General features: G+C 43.1%; 1 protein-coding gene across 1 annotated transcript in view; it reads left to right on the forward strand.

Annotated features, from left to right (window-relative positions):
* The first annotated feature begins 16,644 nt into the window (after nucleotides 1-16,644).
* Nucleotides 16,645-20,777, forward strand: part of LOC111147785 (SAM and SH3 domain containing 1) — a 206,007-nt gene continuing 201,874 nt past the window's right edge. Inside the window, 2 exon segments of the mRNA XM_022504015.1 lie at nucleotides 16,645-16,749; nucleotides 16,751-16,819. Coding sequence (XP_022359723.1) covers nucleotides 16,645-16,749; nucleotides 16,751-16,819 — 174 coding nt within the window.

Consider the following 20,777-nt stretch of genomic DNA (forward strand, 5'->3'; position numbering starts at 1 on the left):
CTAGGATTGGGAAACTATAGCACAGAAAGGTTAAATGCTTTGCCCTTAGGTTCTCTGATGATTCAAGAAGAAAGAGACATGGCTGGTGCTGGAAATTTAGCCCTCCCCAATGCAGCCTCTGAGAGCGTGTATCTGGTATACCTCCTGCATCAACCCAGGAAAGCACTAGGCTGGCCATGTTGACTCAGTGCCCAGCACTCCTCACCCTTCAACATGATGCCTACTTACTCTCAAGGGAAAACTTTCTCATTCTTTTTCTTGCCTTTCAAAAGTCAGGGATTTTCATCATCAGGGGTTATACTGCTAAGTGTAATTACTTTTGGAAAAGTTTTTTCAGTTTTGAACTTTCCTGTAAGTGCTATATGCCCATTTGCATTGATAGGTGTTTCCAGTAATTATTGCTTTAGGAAGGGGATTTCAAGGACATGATCTTATTCCCCTCCTTGTATGTGGACTCAGAAGGAAAAACAAAATGAAAACCTGGAGAGGCCTCTAAAGCAAGTAAGGGCTTTCTGCCTGGGGCATCTCACCTGCTTTTTTGTACCACTCAGTCCTTTCACTTTGGAGCTGTTTCTTTGCATTTCTTTCTTTCTTTCTTTCTTTTCTATTTTTTTAATTTTTTTTTCAGTGTTCCAAAATTCATTGTTTATGCACCACACCCAGTGCTCCATGCAATGCGTGTGCTCTCTATAATACCCACCACCAGGCTCACCCAACCCCCCACCTCCTTCCTCTCCAAAACCCTGTTTGTTTCTGAGTCCACAGTCTCTCATGGTTTGTCTCCCCCTCTGGTTTCCCCCACTCACTTCTCCTCCTCTTCTCCCAATGTCCTCCATGTTATTCCTTATAACATGTCCTCCATGTTATTCCTTATAACATGCTCCACAAGTAAGTGAAACCATACGATAATTGACTTTCTCTGCTTGACTTATTTCACTCAGCATCATCTCCTCCAGTGCCCCGTCCATGTTGATACAGAAGTTGGGTATTCATCCTTTCTGATGGAGGCACAATACTCCATAGTATATATGGACCACATCTTCTTTATCCATTCGTCTGTTGAAGGGCATCTCGGTTCTTTCCATGGTTTGGCGACTATGGCCATTGGGGTTATGAACACTGGGGTACAGATGGCCCTTCTTTTCACTACATCTGTATCCTTACATTTCTTAACTGTTTGGCAAAGTGATCAGTCACCAAATCTGATGTGACATGTATTGTCATCTCCCAGAGGAAATGCTCAGAGTGGGTTTTAAAGAACGAATCAGAAAAGGATAAATACCTCTACAGGGCTATTTCCCTCATAAAATAAATCTGTCATGGACCTTGTCCTTGGGAAAACACACACATGGGACCCAGAGTGTGTGTTGGCTAAACGGTTACAACCGTAACCTGGAGTTTTGAAAACGGCCTTTCCCTATGCCCTCGCTGTAAGGCAACCATTAAAACCTGAAGCTCATTTTCCCTAAATAGCTGAAACCCCAGCAATGGAGAGCACTGTGAGCATCCAGGAACCAAACTGTCCCGCTCGTGATAAAAAACGGTGCACACAATGGCTCGTGCCCAAGCTTTCCCACTTGTTCTGGCAAGTCCTGGCTGCGGGCCGCAGAGTTTTATTTCCTGAGGTCGCTCGACTTCGCGAGGGGCGAGGTACGGGTTGTTTAACCACACCGACGACTCGGGAAAACTCTTTCGGCGAGAGGAGATTCAAGATCTCGAGTTGCTGGGACCGAAAAGGCTTCAGTGAATGGCGCGATTGGGAGCCTGGGCCGGCGGCAGCCGCCGCGCGGCTGCTCTTTCAACAGGCGATTTGTTCTCCTGTCTGTGGCTCATTTCCATGCAAAGAGCCTGACATCAGAGCACCTTTTGTTGCTAAACGCTTTCTTTCGCGTCGAGGGGGGAGAGTCATGTGGAGCTGGAAGAGCTCATTTTCGAGAGAGGGGTCCCGAGGCGCGCCCGCCCAGGGGCAGAGGCCCCGCGCTCAGCCCAGCGGGGACCTGCCCAAACTTGCTGGAAGGGACGAGTCGAGCGCCTTCGCCAGCCCGTCCCGGTCCCAAGAAGAACCGCCTTTGCAGCGGCTTTAACTGCCGCGAGGCCGCGGCGCTCCCCGCCGTACCACTCGGTGGTGCGGACTTTGCCTCCTGCTACCCCGCGGCCGCGCCGAGCCCGGCTGAGAAAGTTTCTGGAGTTGTCAGTAGCGCGGCCCGCTGCCTCCTAAAGCCGAGGTGCGGGCGCCTGCGAGGGGGCCCCCGCGGGGTCGCCGGGGAGGCCGGGGCATGCGGCGCGGGGGCGCGGCTCGCTGACGCGGCGGGCGGGGACCGGCGCCGGGGGGCCGGCCGCGCGCTGGTGCGGAGCGAGGGCGCCCGGGGGACCCGACCCGGACGCACCGCCGGCGAGCGCGCGCGCGGGACGCGGCCATGGAGGACGCGGGAGCAGCCGGCCCCGGGCCGGAGCCCGAACCCGAGCCGGAGCCCGAACCCGAGCCGGAGCCCGAACCCGAGCCGGAGCCCGAACCCGAGCCGGAGCCTGCTTCCCTCTCTCTCTCTCTGCCTGCCTCTCTGCCTACTTGTGAACTCTGTCTGTCAAATAAATAAATAAAATCTTTAAAAAAAAAAAAGACTAAGACTTTGAGTGAGTACTGGGAATTTCTGCCTTGGTGTCATGCCAGACTAAGGCATTAGTATCGTGGACTTCAGTCTCTGCCACTCTTATTCATTGAAATATTCATTCATTCATTCGTCAGACCATTAGAGCACAATTGTGTCTGGCTAGCATTGAATTTTGTTCCATGAAGGCTTGAATCTGAAGAAAGAAAAGTAGCAGGCATGTTTTGGAAGGCAATGGGGGAATAGGTAGTGTTTTTAGTGTTTCAAAATATATAATCTATAGGATAGTGTCCATCCACAGTAAACAATAAATGTTAGTCATTAACATTAACTCTGTGTTAATCATCAAACAACAGAGTAACCGCATAGAGAATTTTTCAATGACAATTTAATTCAAAATTCCAACAACCTCATCCATCACCAGTTTTCATTTTACATTCATTTATTGTTCAAAAAAATTTATTTATTGATCTCCTATACTTCAAAGAACAGTATAGACTATTTGCAGATTTTCTTCTCACCTCTGTTCATTTGCACTCTTAATTTCTCAGAGTTCACAATCTCATACAGAGGATTTCTCATGCTGTTACATGTTCTTTACATTAACATTTTAATCAGTGGATATTATCCTTTCAATATCATTCATTTGACAATTTTTCTCTTGTGGAACATGAAGCTTCTTTCCAAATTTTCAATATTATAAAAAATGCAATAATAAGCTCCTGAGTGTCTCATTTTCCCCCCCAATAATTTACTGGTATGCATTCCCCGAAATCTAAATACCAGGTTAGAGGATATAAACATTGTTTTGGATTTTGATGCATCCTGCCAAATTTCTGAATCTTACACTAATTTACAATGATGATTTTCTTTGTACCAGTCATATCTCATTGCCACCTTCATGAAGACATTGTTTGATTCCTAGATGGAAAATTGAGGACCACTCTAGTCTCATCAGGAAGGTACACATAAGCCATTTCTTAGACGGGTTATCTTCCGTAACCCACTCATTGTATAAATACCGTGCACTAAGCAGGGAAGATATAGCCCTGCTCCCCAGACTTTTAGCACCTCCTTACTTCCTTAGTCCTTATTCCTTAAGCCTCTTTCTTTTTTTTCTTTTTTTAAGATTTTATTTATTTATTTGAGAGCTAGAGAGAGAGCATGAGCAGGGGGAAGAGGGAGAAGCAGGCTCCCTGCTGAGCAGGGAGCCCAACCCAGGGCTCCATCCCAGGACCCTGGGATCATGACCTGAGCTAAAAGCAGATGCTTAACTGACTGAGCCACCCAGGTGCCCTCTCCTTAAGCCAGTTTCTATACCTAACCTCCCCCCCTCCTTTGGCTTTACAGAATGTCACAAATGGAAGAAACCTCAAATATCTGTTGTACCCCCTTCATTTTAGAGTTAAGGACTTGGCGAGCCAGAGAGATTGTGAACTGCTTCAGATCACAGACTTAGCAGAGAGATCTGGGATGAGATCCTCTGCATAAAGCTGATTGGTACCGCTGCCAGAAAATATCAAGGGGGGTGGCCCATATACTAATATAGGAAAGAAAAAGGAAAACTCAGCATGGCCTTTGGGGAGGTATGACCTCAAGATTAATGAAGTGTTCTAAATTGTACTACATCCCTAATGTGCATGTGGCATTTCATGTGCACCCAGTTATCAGAAAACTGGGGAATTACCTACCCAGCCCAGGGGCTGCTTCCATTCCTGGTGCTGTTCGAAAGTAAAAGGAAGGTTACCCTCCCAGAAAGGAAATTAGGGAGCATCGAAATATAAAAGATGAGCTCTTCCAAAGCATTAAGGCTACCCTCTTCAGCTTACAGCATACAAAGTGAAGTGTGACTGGTCAACCCATACCCTGAGCTCTGGATCCAGTCGTTCTCTCTCCAGCATTTCTTAGAACAGCTTTATGTTCCCCCAACACATACCGCTATTTCATGTCTTTGTGCCTTTGCTTCTGTTGTTCTCATAGCCTGAAACCAAATTAGCCCCCGTCTAGCTAGCTAATTTTGACTCATCTTTCAAGACTTATTAACTCAAAGAATGCCTCTTGTAGGAAGTCTTCCACGATGCCTCCAGGCTACAATGACTATCTAGTCTCAGTTTACAAAGAACCCGTGCATCCTTTTATGGCACTGGGTTGAGAATATTTGTTTCTGTGTCTGTCTCCCTCACTGGACTAAGCTGATCAAGATCAGGATCTGGAATTTATTTTTATGTTCCCAATGCTGAGAGCATAGTAGACATTTCATAAATATTTATCGAACTGAAATTTCGATTTATCGAAAATTTATCGAACTGAAATACTTAAAGTGTTTGAATAAAAATCCAAAAATCCACTGAAGGTGGTCTGTGTATAGCACAGGAAAATTCTTACAAAGAATACTTAGATCAATTTTGTTGTGTTACTAGGCAGGACAAAATGTGTTGGCAAGAACGAGGTAGTCTATTTGGCCTCAAAATAAGAGAAACCAATAACAATAATTTCTTAAAAATATAAATTGTTAATATCATTACCATCAATTCCTCTGGGATCTTCTAGAATTACCCTGTCTTAAAGTTCCAACCTCTCCTTCTCTACCAGTTCTTTTCTGCTTAACTTACAAATTCACTCAAATATTTCACATCCTTAAAAACCTTTCTTCATGGGGCGCCTGGATGGCTCAGTGGGTTGAAGCCTCTGCCTTCAGCTCAGGTCATGATCCCAGGGTCCCCGGGATCGAGCCCCACATCAGGCTCTCTGCTCAGCAGGGAGCCTGCTTCCTCCTCTCTCTCTCTGCTTGCCTCTCTGCCTACCTTTGATCTCTGTCTGTCAAATAAATAAATAAAATCTTTAAAAAAAAAAAAAAAAACCTTTCTTCAGATTTTGTGGACCCATCTGACTCTCATTTTTCTTCATCCAGTGTTCTCCATCATTCTTCAGTCTCCTGTAATGTAGTTTCTACTCCTTCCCCTGATGCTGAAATTGCACTGGGCCAGTAAGATTAATATTGACCCTCCAAATGAGTATTCAGTTCCATTGACTTTTCCATTACATTGGACACTGCTGATGTCTCTTTCCTGTAATTCTCACCTCCCTTGACAATGTGCCATGCCATCATGATCCAGCCCCTCTGGGACCGCCCTCACTCAGACATTGTGTCATTTCCTTATGACATTCTCCTGAATGCTGGTATTCCCCAAGTTTTGTCTTTCTCAGTTTTCCCTTCTCATTTATACCAGTTTTATTTTTTTTACTAGCCATCATATCTTGTGACTCTTTCAAATAATAAAGATACTTTGAGGGGCGCCTGGGTGACTAAGTTGGCTAAGCATCCAACTCTTGATTGAGGCTCAGGTCATGATCTCAGGGATGTGAGATACAGCCCCACATTGGCTACACACTCAGTGGGGAGTCTGCTTCTCTCTCTCTCTACCCCCCTCCCCTGTCCTTCAGGCCCTCCCCCTGCTTGTGTTCTCTGTCTCTCAAAACATAAATAAATAAAAAATAAAGATACAATAAAGATATTTGAGAAAAAGGAACCCTTGTGAACTGTTGAACTGTAAATTGGTAAAACCACAATGGAAAACAGTATGGAGATTTTTCAAAATACTAAAAATAGAACTACCATTTGATCCAACAGTTCCACTTCTGGGTATATATCCAAAGGAAATGAAAAAAAAGCATCTCAAAGTGATATCTGCACTCCTATTTTCATTGCAGCATTGTTCACAATAGTCAAGATATAGAAACAACTTAAGTATATGTCAACAAGTGAATGGATACAAATATGTGATATGTATAAATATAAATATAACGGAATTATTATTCAGCCATCATAAAGAAGGAAGTTCTGCCACTTGTGACAACATGGATCGCCGCTGAGGGCATTACGCTAAGTGAGATAAGTCAGGCAGGGAAAGACAAATACTGTATGATATCACTTATATGTGGAATCTAAAAAAGCCAAACTCAGAACCAGAGTAGAATGGTGGTTACCATGGTGGCAGGGGCCAGGTGGGGGGATGTTGGAGGGGTGGAAGGTATTGGTCAAAGGGTACAAACTTTATTTGTAAGGTAGTTAAGTTCTGGGGATCTAATAGACAGCATGGTGATTATTGTTGGTAATACTATTATATATTTGAAAGTTGCTAACAGGGTAGATCTTAAATGTTCTCACCACAAAAAAGAAACAGTAATTATGTGACATGATGATGATGATGGAAGTGTTAACTTAATGCTATGGTGGTAATCATTTTGCAATATATAAGTGTAGCAAATTGACATGTTGCACACCTTAAATTTACACAATGTTAAATGTCAATTATATCTCAATAAAGCTGGGGGCAGAAAGCGGGAAAATTTTAGGAAAAATGAAAGACTGAACAAAACAGAGAAGCAGGAAATAGAAAAATCCAGAGAATGCGGGAAAAGGTAGATAGAAGCCTCCCAGAGTAATTCAGTGTTGGATCCTAACAGAAAATCAAGCTGGAAAAGCAATGTGAGATCAGGCAAGAACCGATATGCGTGTGATAAAGTACCCGTATTACTAATCTTTGTAACCACTTGCCTAGATTAGGAGCATGACTTAAAGACTGCCGTGTCTCAAATTTCACCTTCCTCTAGGCTCCGCATTGCCATTAATTATAAAACCAACCTAAATTGGACAGTATAACGCATCATTTAAAAATATATATATTAAATGCTCCTGAAAACCACAGCTATCTTTTGTTAATACGGAACGCGATGTCAAATGTAATCAGCACTCAATATTTGTTGCATGATGACAGACTGAATGAATTAATAATAGACCAAAATCTCTCTAATTTAAACCAGTAGGAGAAAGACTAGTCAAAATTATGCGATATTCTCAGAGTACAGGAAGTAGTATAAACATAAGTATTATACATGAAATGTTTGATAGTGCTTTTTTAAAGATTTTATTTATTTATTTATTTAAGTTTTTATTTATTTATTTGACAGAGAGGGAGAGAGAGAGAGAGTGCATGTGCACAAGCAGGTGGAACAGGAGAGGAAGAAGCAGGCTCCCCACAGAGCAGGGAGCCCTCTGTGGGGCTCGATTCCATGACCTGGGCTGAAGGCAGATGCTCGACTGACTGAACCACCTGGGCGCCCCTTATTTACTTAGAGAGAGCACATGCCAAGTGGGGATGGGGCAGTGGGAGAGGGAGGGAGAGAATCCCAAGCAGACTCTGCACTGAGCATAGAGCCCAACATGGGGCTGGATTCCACAACACCAAGAGCACCACCAGAGCGGAAATCAAGTCAGACTCTCAACCGACTGAGCCACCCAAGCACTCCATTGATGACACTTTTAACCAGTATTAGAAGGTTGTTTTGTGATGTTGGTTTAACATCTTCCCATTTCTCTTTTTTTAAGTTGTATCCTATTGATTTAGTAGCTCTCTCTCTCTCTCTCATAGTTCAAGAGCAAATCTGGCCCAGTCTAGGATGAATCATCATGAATGGTGATGAGCTGGTCTAGAGTAGATTTATTTATGGATTTCCCAGTGAATGGTTGATTTGCTATGACTTAGCTTTAGCCCCTTAATTTTGCCTTTAAGTAGTTATTACAGAAAGAAAGAAAATTTTCAGACAGATATTGTTTTTGTTTGTTAGTTTTGAGCTCTCAAAAGTAGCTGTTTTTTGGATAATTTTTATAATCTATGCTACTGTTGAGGAATTCTTCAGCAAAAGAAGATTTGCATTTTTCATCTTTTCTTCTTTCATGTGTGTTCCATTTAGACCAGGAAATTGACATTTCAGCCCAGAAGACTTAGGCCAGATGTTAGTCCACTGGCTGAAAGATGGATTTCCTGCCCTAATAGGTGACCTCTGAAAGCAAAATAGGCTTTTTCTTAATGGATAGACTGTCCAAATGACCTCATTTCTTGAACAAGTGTCCTTTGTTCAGTGTCTCTTTGCTTTTGGAATCAACATCATCTGATTTTTTGAGAACATTCATTAGATAAAGAGTAGCTAGCACCTAGTTGTTTCATTTATAAGGCATAGGGAAAAAATTATACCCAGACAATCCATTTTTTGGTTCCTTTAAACATATTTGGGTTCATTGAGAGGGAAATGGTGCAGAAAATCTGGTGCCTGCTTCCCCATATTAATATTTCTTTTAGATTTCAAACTTATTCAGCGCTAACCGAAGGAACACAGCCTGTTATGTGCCTCCCTAAACAGGGAAGTGTTTCTCTAAGTTGGACCAGAGCACCATTTAAAGAAGTAGCTATGACCCCAATGTCCTGTCATTCAGATTTCTGTCTCCATATGTGAGAAGCTCATTGAGACTTGCCCATGGCACCACCTCTCTTGGTGAGTTCTTCACCAAGTTCATTTATTTATATCTTCAATTGTATAAGGCAGCTCAGAAAAACTGAGATAACTGAACCTTTGTGTGTGTGTGTGTGTGTGTGTGTGTGTGTGTGTGTTCACGTGCCCATGCACTCATGCCTGTGTTTGTCACAGGAAGCGCAATTGGAAAGAAAGTACCCGAGAAGGGACAATGGCCTTGAATGACGAGGGGGAAACTGTGAGATTTACTATTCATGGAAAGGAGGGGAGTCAGATTGCGTGAGAAGGAAGATATGTGTTTCTAAGATTCTAAAATGATAGAATTTTATAGCTGAAGGGAAAGTTGAGGGTTTTTTTCTTCTCTTCCAGGAATAGGAATGGGAGTTTTTGTTTGTTTTGTTGTTGTTGTTGTTGTTTTTGTTTTGTTTTGTTTTGTTTTTAAATAGCTAGGAGATAAATTTTACTTCTGTTAAATCTTGCTCCTTGTGATCGGAAATGTTGGCTTCTTCACAAAATATATAGAACAGAGTCAAGCAGAACCATAGAGAGATTTAATGTCAGCCTGGGCAGTACATCTAAGACCCGTAGTTGTCTCTCAAGTAATTTATATAATAAATGCGTGACTCTTTTTTAAAAAGTGAGCGGCAAAAGGGTATCACGCTTTTCCTGTTTTAATGAGTCGACGTGAATTTTTTTCAGAATGCTATACTCAGCGCAGTGCTCCCCTCTTTTTAAAATAATCATATGCAAATGTCTGTAATCATAGGTTATTTTGGGTTGTTGTTCATCTAAAGTATTTTGGCTAATACTTCAATTCCAGATAAGATTATAATTGTCTTCTATGGTTACTGGGATTAATTATGTGAGAAACTTTTGTCCCACGTACACGTACATAATATTATGGAACTTAAAGAGGCAGAGCAATGGTTTTAACTGGAGATTTTTAATTTAATGGAAAAACCTTATTTTTCACAAGTGTGTTTAAGCAATAGGGACAGCTAAGTAGGCATTCTTATACAGTAAAGTTTATAAAATAGACAAGATTGAGGAAGCATTTCAGTTGGTTGGTGATACTGCCCAGCTGTGCCTTTAAACCTTTCCTTGCATAATTTGGAAATATTTAACAAAATCTCGTCTCTTATTAGCACATTCCTTCCCCCCCCCTTAACACTCTCCTAAGCTAAAAAGATAAATAGGAAAGAGTAGGATTCCAAAGACAATTCCCTCTCCATGCTTCCTGTTTTCCTCTCTTAGGTATCCAGTCTCCACAGGACACTTCTCATATTAGTTCAGAAGTAGATTCATGAGTTGACGTCTTCTGATTCTTTGCCTTAAACATTGTAAAATCACTATTGGCAGCCCACAGGAATTGTCTTAGCTTCTTGTCATATAGGGTACCTTACTGAATAGTTCAGAATCCTGGTATTTTAGAATCATAAATGGCTTTAGAAATTATCTAGTCTGGGGGCGCCTGGGTGGCTCAGTGGGTTAAAGCCTCTGCCTTCGGCTCAGGTTGTGGTCTCAGGGTTCCGGGATCGAGTCCCGCATCCGGCTCTCTGCTCGGCGGGGAGCCTGCTTCCTCCTCTTTCTCTCTCTGCCTGCCTCTCTGCCTTCTTGTGATCTCTCTCTGTCAAATAAATAAAAAATCTTTAAAAAAAAAAAAAAAGAAATTATCTAGTCTGACCCTACTATGTAAAAGGAAATCTCAATCATGATACTCTCATGCCTGACGGAATCATTCCCGGGCAGACCCTTGGTATTTACACAGCATCAACACAGACAACAACCTAACTGGCTAGGCTAGGAACATAGCTTATCAGAGTGGAAGAAGAGATTTCTGAGAAGAGCATTTCTTTTTAGCCCTGAATCCTGGTTTTACTTATTTACCTTCTCTCCTTAGCCTGAGATCTGTCTTCACTTTATTTTAATTCCTCTTTAGTTTGCTCTGAGCTCTTTTCTCATCTCTCTTACTGAATATTTTGAGCTGAAGAGGCTTTTAAACAGGTAACGCTTATGCAGGGGCTTGGCTCACCTTTAAGGCATTTGTGAAAAAAATTGTTTGGGATTATTGTCAAGGGGAAAAAATGTAGCATTTCAGTCTTTGCTTAAAGTTAGATCCCCGAGGCATTGTGGAATGCCCTGAGTTGGAGTGCCAGAGGGGGCTGCTGATGGTAGGCAAAAATTAAATGAGCTTATCTATTTTCAGTGCTCAATTTCAGAAGGCAGTATGGTAAAAAATAAATTGGGCTATTTATAATCTTTCAGACTTAATCTCTATCTAATCTCACATTTTCTGTGCAGACTATGGTGTTGTCTTAAAAAAAAAAAAAACCCAAGTATTTAAATGAAGCTGTGCTCCTAAAACATGTACTATCTTATGGGTAATACATTTTAATTCCAATATTTAATTGCTGTTTAAAACCAAGTGTCAGATTTGGGGATCTGAATTCACAAGATTTAAGGCAAAGAACCAGAAGACTTCAACTCATGAAACTACTTCTGAATTCATATGAGAAGTGTCCTGTGGAGACTTGATACCTAAGAGAGGAAAACAGGAAGCATGGAGAGGGAATTGTCTTTGGAATCCTACTCTTTCCTATTTATCTTATGACAGTTTCTTTTACCAATCTAATGGTATGGTTTTTCAATATATTTTATTTATTTTTAAGACTTTATTTATTTATTTGAGAGAGACTGAGACAGAGAGAGAGAACAAACAGGGCACTGTGAGAAGGACAAGCAGACTACCCATGGAGCAGGGGGCCTGATGTGGAACTCAAGCCCAGGACCCCTGGGATCATGACCTGGGCTGAAGACTGACACTTAACCAACTGAGCCACCCAGGTACTCAATATATGCTAAAACTTCACATTTCCTTAACAATGTGTTCTTTTTCCTTATTCTGACACTTCCATAGTTCCAAATGGCACTCAAATGTGAACAGATAACACAATCACCTTGGTGGGAGAGGGCAGGAGGCTTGTTAAAGTACAGATGGCTGGTTCCATTGCCCCCAGATTATCTCATTCTGTAGGCTTGGGGCGGGCCCAGAAATGTGCATTTCCAACAAGTTCCTAGGGGATGCCAATGCTTCTGTTCTTTTTTTTTATTATTATTTTTTAAAGACTTTTATTTATTTACTTGACAGACAGAGATCACAAGTAGGCAGAGAGGCAGGCAGAGAGAGATGGGGAAGCAGGCTCCCTGCTGAGCAGAAAGCCTGATGCGGGTCTGGATCCCAGGACGCTGGGATCATGACCTGAGCAGAATGCAGAGGCTTTAACCCACTGAGCCACCCAGGCGCCCCCAATGCTTCTGTTCTTAAGTCTGCATGTTGAGAAGCAGTGATCTAGATAAAATATTGTAAAACGTGCTGGTGGTAGAATTGACTAAGACAGTGGCAGTGGAGATCAAGAGAAGTGGATGAGTTTGACAAGTATTCAGGAAGCAGAATCAACAGGGCTTATCCGTGGTGTAGACAGGAGTATTGGTAAGCGAGGGGAAGGACCCAAGTTGGTCTCTTGACTTCTGTAGCTTGAACAAATACATGGATGTAACAAGGACTGAAATGGGAAATGAGCAGGAGGAGGGGTTAGATCGTGGTGAGAAATCATAAACTCCATTTAACTAAAATATTTTTAAAATGTCACAGGCGATGCTTGACCTAAAGTAGATTTGCAGTAAATGACAGATGTTGTTCTTGCTGTTCTTACTATCCTGACTGTAAAAACTGACCGGTCCTCATCACCCCACCCTGCCAGAGGTGACTCTCTGGTCCTTTAGTCAGCAACTACATTCCAAGACTAAGAATTACCTCTTTGTATAAGAGTAAGGTATAAACAAGGAAGTTTATAGCTATCACCTCATGCTAGGAGTGGTTAGGGGAAGGGAAAGCAAAGGGAGGGAAAAGGGGGAAAAGGTTCTAATTCATAGAGAATTATTGCCCTCATTATTACAAATAACCTCAAAACAATCATATTACATAGATGGAATTATCTCATTTTACACATGAAAAAAATAACTTGTCCAATGTCTTATAACAACTTGAGTGAAAATGCAAACCCAATTCTGTTCTGATCCCATTATATTAACTCCACCTTTAATGTCAAGCAATAGACTGGTTATCTTTCTTATGTCAGAATGACGACCTAAATAGGCTGCAGGTAACACCCTACAATTTCTAGACTAGTTACTTTTAACATATTAAGATCCTGACTCATAGCAAGAACCACTTTTTACACAGGAAGCCATATTTACATTTATACATATATGCCTGCATAGATATATACATATGTGTACACATATATATGTGCAATGACTAATTTTTAAGAAATAACAGTGAGACAGGTATTATCAATATTTACTCTCTATGAATACATTTTTTTAAAGATTTTATTTATTTATTTATTTATTTTGATAGAAAGAGTCACAGCAAGAGAGATGGAACAGAAGCAGGGGGAGTGGGAGAGGGAGAAGCCGGCTTCCCGCTGAGCAGGGATACCAATGCAGAGCTCAATCCCAGGACTCTGGGATCATGACCTGAGCAGAAGGCAGACGCTTAACAACTGAGCCACCCAGGTGCCCCTATGAATACATTCTGATGCTCTTCATTCCTTGCAATAAATATTTATTAGGACTCACAGAATTTTTTCATAATCAACTTTTGGGTCTCCACTAGATTTCTGGAAAATCTTCTAGATCCCTTTCTTGCCTTGGAATTCATTCACCAACACCATAACAATTCCAATTAGCTAGATGAGAGTGAGTCCTGAAATGGAGGAAAGGGAGAGCAGGATTCCTATGTATTTTGATCATGATGCTGATGATCATTCTCTTACATTTGTTAAAAAGCCCCTAAAGAAATTTTTGAAAGTAATGATTGACATTAACTAAAGGAGAAAAGACTCAAATTTGGGAGAAGTAATTGGACTCATTTTGAGTATATGCATTATGAAGTTGAGAGGAGAGAAGTTCAGCTTCACTTTTTAAATGGCTAACAGAATTATTAATGTTGTAGAAGTCGAATAGTGACTCCTCCTCCACAGTTCTTATTTATCCATAGACAGCAAAATTATAGGTATCGACATCCCCCCTCCAACGCCACCAAATGTTACTTATTATTGAGCACCGAGAAAAGGAACTTTAATATCTAGGGTAGGGTGATTTCTAGAAGTGCCAAAATGCTGGTTAAGGTTTAATTATATTGATAGGTTTATATGTGTTGTTAAAAAGTACCTATCTTTAGATGACCCTGAAATATAATATCACCTCTGAGGAGTTGGGTGGCAATTAGTTAGGCCTTCCCTCATCTAGGATTGGGAAACTATAGCACAGAAAGGTTAAATGCTTTGCCCTTAGGTTCTCTGATGATTCAAGAAGAAAGAGACATGGCTGGTGCTGGAAATTTAGCTCTCCCCAATGCAGCCTCTGAGAGCGTGTATCTGGTATACCTCCTGCATCAACCCAGGAAAGCACTAGGCTGGCCATGTTGACTCAGTGCCCAGCACTCCTCACCCTTCAACATGATGCCTACTTACTCTCAAGGGAAAACTTTCTCATTCTTTTTCTTGCCTTTCAAAAGTCAGGGATTTTCATCATCAGGGGTTATACTGCTAAGTGTAATTACTTTTGGAAAAGTTTTTTCAGTTTTGAACTTTCCTGTAAGTGCTATATGCCCATTTGCATTGATAGGTGTTTCCAGTAATTATTGCTTTAGGAAGGGGATTTCAAGGACATGATCTTATTCCCCTCCTTGTATGTGGACTCAGAAGGAAAAACAAAATGAAAACCTGGAGAGGCCTCTAAAGCAAGTAAGGGCTTTCTGCCTGGGGCATCTCACCTGCTTTTTTGTACCACTCAGTCCTTTCACTTTGGAGCTGTTTCTTTGCATTTCTTTCTTTCTTTCTTTCTTTTCTATTTTTTTAATTTTTTTTTCAGTGTTCCAAAATTCATTGTTTATGCACCACACCCAGTGCTCCATGCAATGCGTGTGCTCTCTATAATACCCACCACCAGGCTCACCCAACCCCCCACCTCCTTCCTCTCCAAAACCCTGTTTGTTTCTGAGTCCACAGTCTCTCATGGTTTGTCTCCCCCTCTGGTTTCCCCCACTCACTTCTCCTCCTCTTCTCCCAATGTCCTCCATGTTATTCCTTATAACATGTCCTCCATGTTATTCCTTATAACATGCTCCACAAGTAAGTGAAACCATACGATAATTGACTTTCTCTGCTTGACTTATTTCACTCAGCATCATCTCCTCCAGTGCCCCGTCCATGTTGATACAGAAGTTGGGTATTCATCCTTTCTGATGGAGGCACAATACTCCATAGTATATATGGACCACATCTTCTTTATCCATTCGTCTGTTGAAGGGCATCTCGGTTCTTTCCATGGTTTGGCGACTATGGCCATTGGGGTTATGAACACTGGGGTACAGATGGCCCTTCTTTTCACTACATCTGTATCCTTACATTTCTTAACTGTTTGGCAAAGTGATCAGTCACCAAATCTGATGTGACATGTATTGTCATCTCCCAGAGGAAATGCTCAGAGTGGGTTTTAAAGAACGAATCAGAAAAGGATAAATACCTCTACAGGGCTATTTCCCTCATAAAATAAATCTGTCATGGACCTTGTCCTTGGGAAAACACACACATGGGACCCAGAGTGTGTGTTGGCTAAACGGTTACAACCGTAACCTGGAGTTTTGAAAACGGCCTTTCCCTATGCCCTCGCTGTAAGGCAACCATTAAAACCTGAAGCTCATTTTCCCTAAATAGCTGAAACCCCAGCAATGGAGAGCACTGTGAGCATCCAGGAACCAAACTGTCCCGCTCGTGATAAAAAACGGTGCACACAATGGCTCGTGCCCAAGCTTTCCCACTTGTTCTGGCAAGTCCTGGCTGCGGGCCGCAGAGTTTTATTTCCTGAGGTCGCTCGACTTCGCGAGGGGCGAGGTACGGGTTGTTTAACCACACCGACGACTCGGGAAAACTCTTTCGGCGAGAGGAGATTCAAGATCTCGAGTTGCTGGGACCGAAAAGGCTTCAGTGAATGGCGCGATTGGGAGCCTGGGCCGGCGGCAGCCGCCGCGCGGCTGCTCTTTCAACAGGCGATTTGTTCTCCTGTCTGTGGCTCATTTCCATGCAAAGAGCCTGACATCAGAGCACCTTTTGTTGCTAAACGCTTTCTTTCGCGTCGAGGGGGGAGAGTCATGTGGAGCTGGAAGAGCTCATTTTCGAGAGAGGGGTCCCGAGGCGCGCCCGCCCAGGGGCAGAGGCCCCGCGCTCAGCCCAGCGGGGACCTGCCCAAACTTGCTGGAAGGGACGAGTCGAGCGCCTTCGCCAGCCCGTCCCGGTCCCAAGAAGAACCGCCTTTGCAGCGGCTTTAACTGCCGCGAGGCCGCGGCGCTCCCCGCCGTACCACTCGGTGGTGCGGACTTTGCCTCCTGCTACCCCGCGGCCGCGCCGAGCCCGGCTGAGAAAGTTTCTGGAGTTGTCAGTAGCGCGGCCCGCTGCCTCCTAAAGCCGAGGTGCGGGCGCCTGCGAGGGGGCCCCCGCGGGGTCGCCGGGGAGGCCGGGGCATGCGGCGCGGGGGCGCGGCTCGCTGACGCGGCGGGCGGGGACCGGCGCCGGGGGGCCGGCCGCGCGCTGGTGCGGAGCGAGGGCGCCCGGGGGACCCGACCCGGACGCACCGCCGGCGAGCGCGCGCGCGGGACGCGGCCATGGAGGACGCGGGAGCAGCCGGCCCCGGGCCGGAGCCCGAACCCGAGCCGGAGCCCGAACCCGAGCCGGAGCCCGAACCCGAGCCGGAGCCCGAACCCGAGCCGGAGCTTCGAGGGGGGCGCTGGCATGTCCGAGGCGTTCTCCCGGCTCTGGACCGACGTGATGGGCATCCTGGTGAGTTACCTGGAGCCGGCGGGAGGGGCGGGGCACAGGCCCCCGGGCGGGACAGCTCTCTCCGCGACTCGCGCTCGGTTAGCGCTCGCCCGAGCTGGCAAGCCCACTCCTCGGAGTTGTCCTTCTCTCGCTGTCGGTCCCAGGGGGGTTGAATACACATCGTATAGGATTTCAAGCCCTAATTAAAAAATAACCAGCCCCAGATCCCATCAAAGATCTTTCTTTAAACAATCGGGTGCGATGGTCACCAGTTTAATCTGGGACACCTGCTGAGAGGTCGGTGTGGAAAAGGCTAGAAAGCTTCCTTCAAAGAGTAGATGTAAATAAGTAGTACTTGGCTGTTGTGCTTTCACAGTTGGACTGGGAAAGAGGCTGATGGGACTGATGTTTATCTCTTCACCATTTGTTGTCTGACCACGAGAGGAAAACAACCATCTTCTCAGAACCGCCCAAGAATGCCCTTACTCTTTATGCAGTTTTTCAACTTGTAGCATTACAGGATATTTGTTTTATGTTTGGAACGAAAAACAATAGGACTTATTTCGCTGAATCTGTATTGTCATGTATTTTGAAATGCCCAGTAACTAAAACCGCCCATGGATTTGGCATAATTTCTGGAAAATAGTTCTTATGCATGGAGGATGAAGCTTTCACTTGTTCAGGGTTCAAAACCCTGGGGAATTAGTAGATGTATTTTGATGGAGCTGTAGGTAGGCAGGTAGCCCGGAATCAGATGGGTGGGCGTTATTACAGTCAAACATCTTAATCTACACAGGAAGAGTCAATTTCACTGTAAAGATTTGGAATTGGCAGTTGTCTAAAAAGTCTCTCTATTTACTTTGGGGTCTTTTATCTTTCTGATGGAAGGTGTAGTTTTTGAAAAGAAACTCTCCTTTGGGGTTGATGAGAAGTGTTGCTGTTTTTGTTTGTTTGTTTGTTTGTTTGTTTTTGCACAGGAATTAAGCACTTGGTCTTTGGAGTGAGTGAGGCTGGGTCAAATCCCCACTGTCCCTTTTTGACTGACTGCTTGACCTTGGCCGAGGTATTCAACCCCACTGATTTTCAAGTTTCATTACCTGCAAAATGAGGCAAAGAAACGAGATCTTCAGTTTCATTACCTTGCTTTAGATTCTCTGAGTTTTAGTTATGTTGATGTATATCTAGTGCTCAGCATACTGGCATATAATAGGTACTCAATAAGTGATAGCTGTCTATTTTCCCCCCCTGCAAATAGTCCTGTGTCTCATCTTTCCAGACATCCGTAAGTCTCACCTAACTCATTTTTAGGTGTTCATTGGTGTTTAGGAAAACCAGGGAAGACTGACTGAAGATTTCTGCTTTTTTCACTCTCTAGTATTTAGAAAAAGTATGTTTTTTAAAAATTTTAAATCTCAAGTTTTTGCATTTTCTGAACTTTATTGATGAATATGGGCCTTTAGTGAAATTTCAGAAAACCCAATGAATACTTTAAAGTTATAGTGATAGATTGTTTTTTATGTCAGTCAGGCAGGAACTTACCTTGTTATTTCTTTCTTAGATCCTGCTCTGTAAATTTTTCGTCACTGAGAAAATTGGTTTGATAACATCACATTGCATCCCTTACTCGGGTGTGGCTATGGAGGGGAGTGCTGAAGGGGCTCATTTAAATGGGAGTGTGGGCTCAGGGTTGCTTGGTGGGGGTGGTTGGCAGGTGGCACTTTTTGAAGATTTGCTTTCCCTTCCCTGGCAGATTCCAGCACTGTTGGGTCAGTTGTGACAGAGTATTCTTTGGCTGATTTAAAAGATGGGGTGGGACTGGAGAAGCTCAAACCTGTTATTCAAAGGGCAGATGTAGGAGAAAAGAAAATATGTACTTCTTACAGAGCCAGTAGTTCAGTACAAGGCTGGAAAGAATGTAAATGATTGTCCCAAAGCAAGTATGTTCACTTCTGCTTTCCCATCTTTTAGACAATCTTATTTTCCTTTAGGGGTAAACGTGGGCATCAGGGTTGTTCTTAGTAAAATTCAGAAGAAGATACGGTTTATCTCTCCTTTTGCATGTCTGTAAAAAGTCACCACCTTCAAAGGATCTTTACTCTTTCTGCTTTTAGAAAATAATCATTCACGTGTTTAGAGGAAACTGTCTTTCTAGAAATGTATCAAGACAATTGACAGTTGACTTTCTTTGTTCTTTCTGAGATAAAAGAAACCATTTCCTCCATTTTTTGAATAAGATTTGCAGTCTGTCAGCCTGTACAGGTGAAATGACTTGACCAATGGCACAGACACCTTGTTAGTGACAACAACAGACTGTACCCCAGTTCTCAGTATAGGCTGATGCCATGATACTGCCCAGTTAACTGTCCCAGATCAACACAGCAAAAATGTAATTACATCCAGTATTTTAGGAAAATGCTATTTGGACGCGTCTTTTAAAGGACGGAACTTGAGGGGAGTAGAGGTAGTAGGGGAATTATACATCCAAACATACTTGCAAGGCTTCAGGCACAGTAGCTACTTTACTTTTTGGATTCCACGAAGTGTAGAAATCAAACCTCCAAGCCTGTTGAGTTAAATATTTTTTAGGTGAATGAGCACAGCTCCCTTTTCCAACTTGAGAGGCACTGAGCATCCGCCCCAGGGATTTTGTAGGTTTCTAACCCTCTGGGGCATAGATCTCAGTAAATACAGGATGGTTGTTGGAGTTCATTAGGATACATTTTGCATTTAAATTAATTCAGTCCTGCACAGTTCTGAACCAACCAGTTGCTTTCAGATAATTTGTTAACAAATGCTTATTTAGAGAAGAAATAGTAGTATAATTTATGGCATGAAAATGTTGGAGCTGTGCTAGAATGAATAAATGCTAGTAAGTGAATATGTAAATAGAGAATTCGGAGAAAACGAGCTTACCAAAACACTAGCCCTTGTGAGTGCCTGGAAGGCAGGGTCAGTATTTTACCTCCCACCCCTTTTTAAAATCTCTGGTACTTGGGACTTACTGGGTCCTGAGTACAAGGTTTTATTGAATGGAAAAGGAAGAAAGTATATACTTCTGAAATGCAAGAGCCACATCAAAGCCCAGTGCTGTAGAGACCGTACCTGCTGCAATGAGGTAGATTTATGAAGACATTAGTAAATTCTGCTCTTCCTTGAACTACCATTCGAGCAGTTTCATCCTACAAACCAGAATCCTGGTGCTTCCACTGGAAACAGTAATGACAGATTGTGAAATGTTTGTAAACCCTGAACAATCAGAGCATGGCTCTCTTGTGAAATTTGTTCTTCAGTTCCCTAACTCCGCACCATGTGGTCTGCCTGGGTTTTCAAAGCATGTCACCTTTCACGACGACATGCTTACATTTCTGCGGAGAAGTGTGAAACAAGTTAGGATCCTATGGGATTTCTCTCTTCTGTCTTTATGTTGCAGACACAACATTTCTTTTTGGGGGAGGCGGGAAAGGTAGTGGTTTTTACGAGTAGGAACTGCTATAGTTATTAGATATGGTAGATCACTTTTCTGGCACTGATTATCCGTTCCATAAGTTGTGATGGTTCTGATTTTTCCTTCAGAACTGGACGACTTCTTAAAGCTGAGCCAGTCCTTGAAAGCTAGTTGCTAACTGGGAAGGGAGGAGAAGGGAGTTAGTAAGTGCCTATTGTTTGCAAGATCCTGCAAGATGCACCTCCCCCAAACCTTATTTTTCCTCTGTTCCTTGCTTGGTTCCTACAATTTACACCCATTTCCTAGCAGTGCTTAAGAGAATATCCATTGTATGGCAATACGGTGGACCGTCCCCCATTCTTATGCCTATGTACGCCACAGAAAAGTACGTAGTAGACTTCAGTCCAAAAACTGTTAGGTTTATCCAGTCTTGCTATTTACTGAAGAAAGTCCTTAAACACACACACACACACACACACACACACACCCACTCCTTTCTCTCTCCCGCTTGCTTTGTAGTTTTAGGCAAAGTTT

The sequence above is a fragment of the Enhydra lutris genome, unplaced genomic scaffold, assembly GCF_002288905.1.
Source record: "Enhydra lutris kenyoni isolate GAN:26980312 unplaced genomic scaffold, ASM228890v2 scaffoldscaffold17, whole genome shotgun sequence".
NCBI lineage: Eukaryota > Metazoa > Chordata > Mammalia > Carnivora > Mustelidae > Enhydra > Enhydra lutris.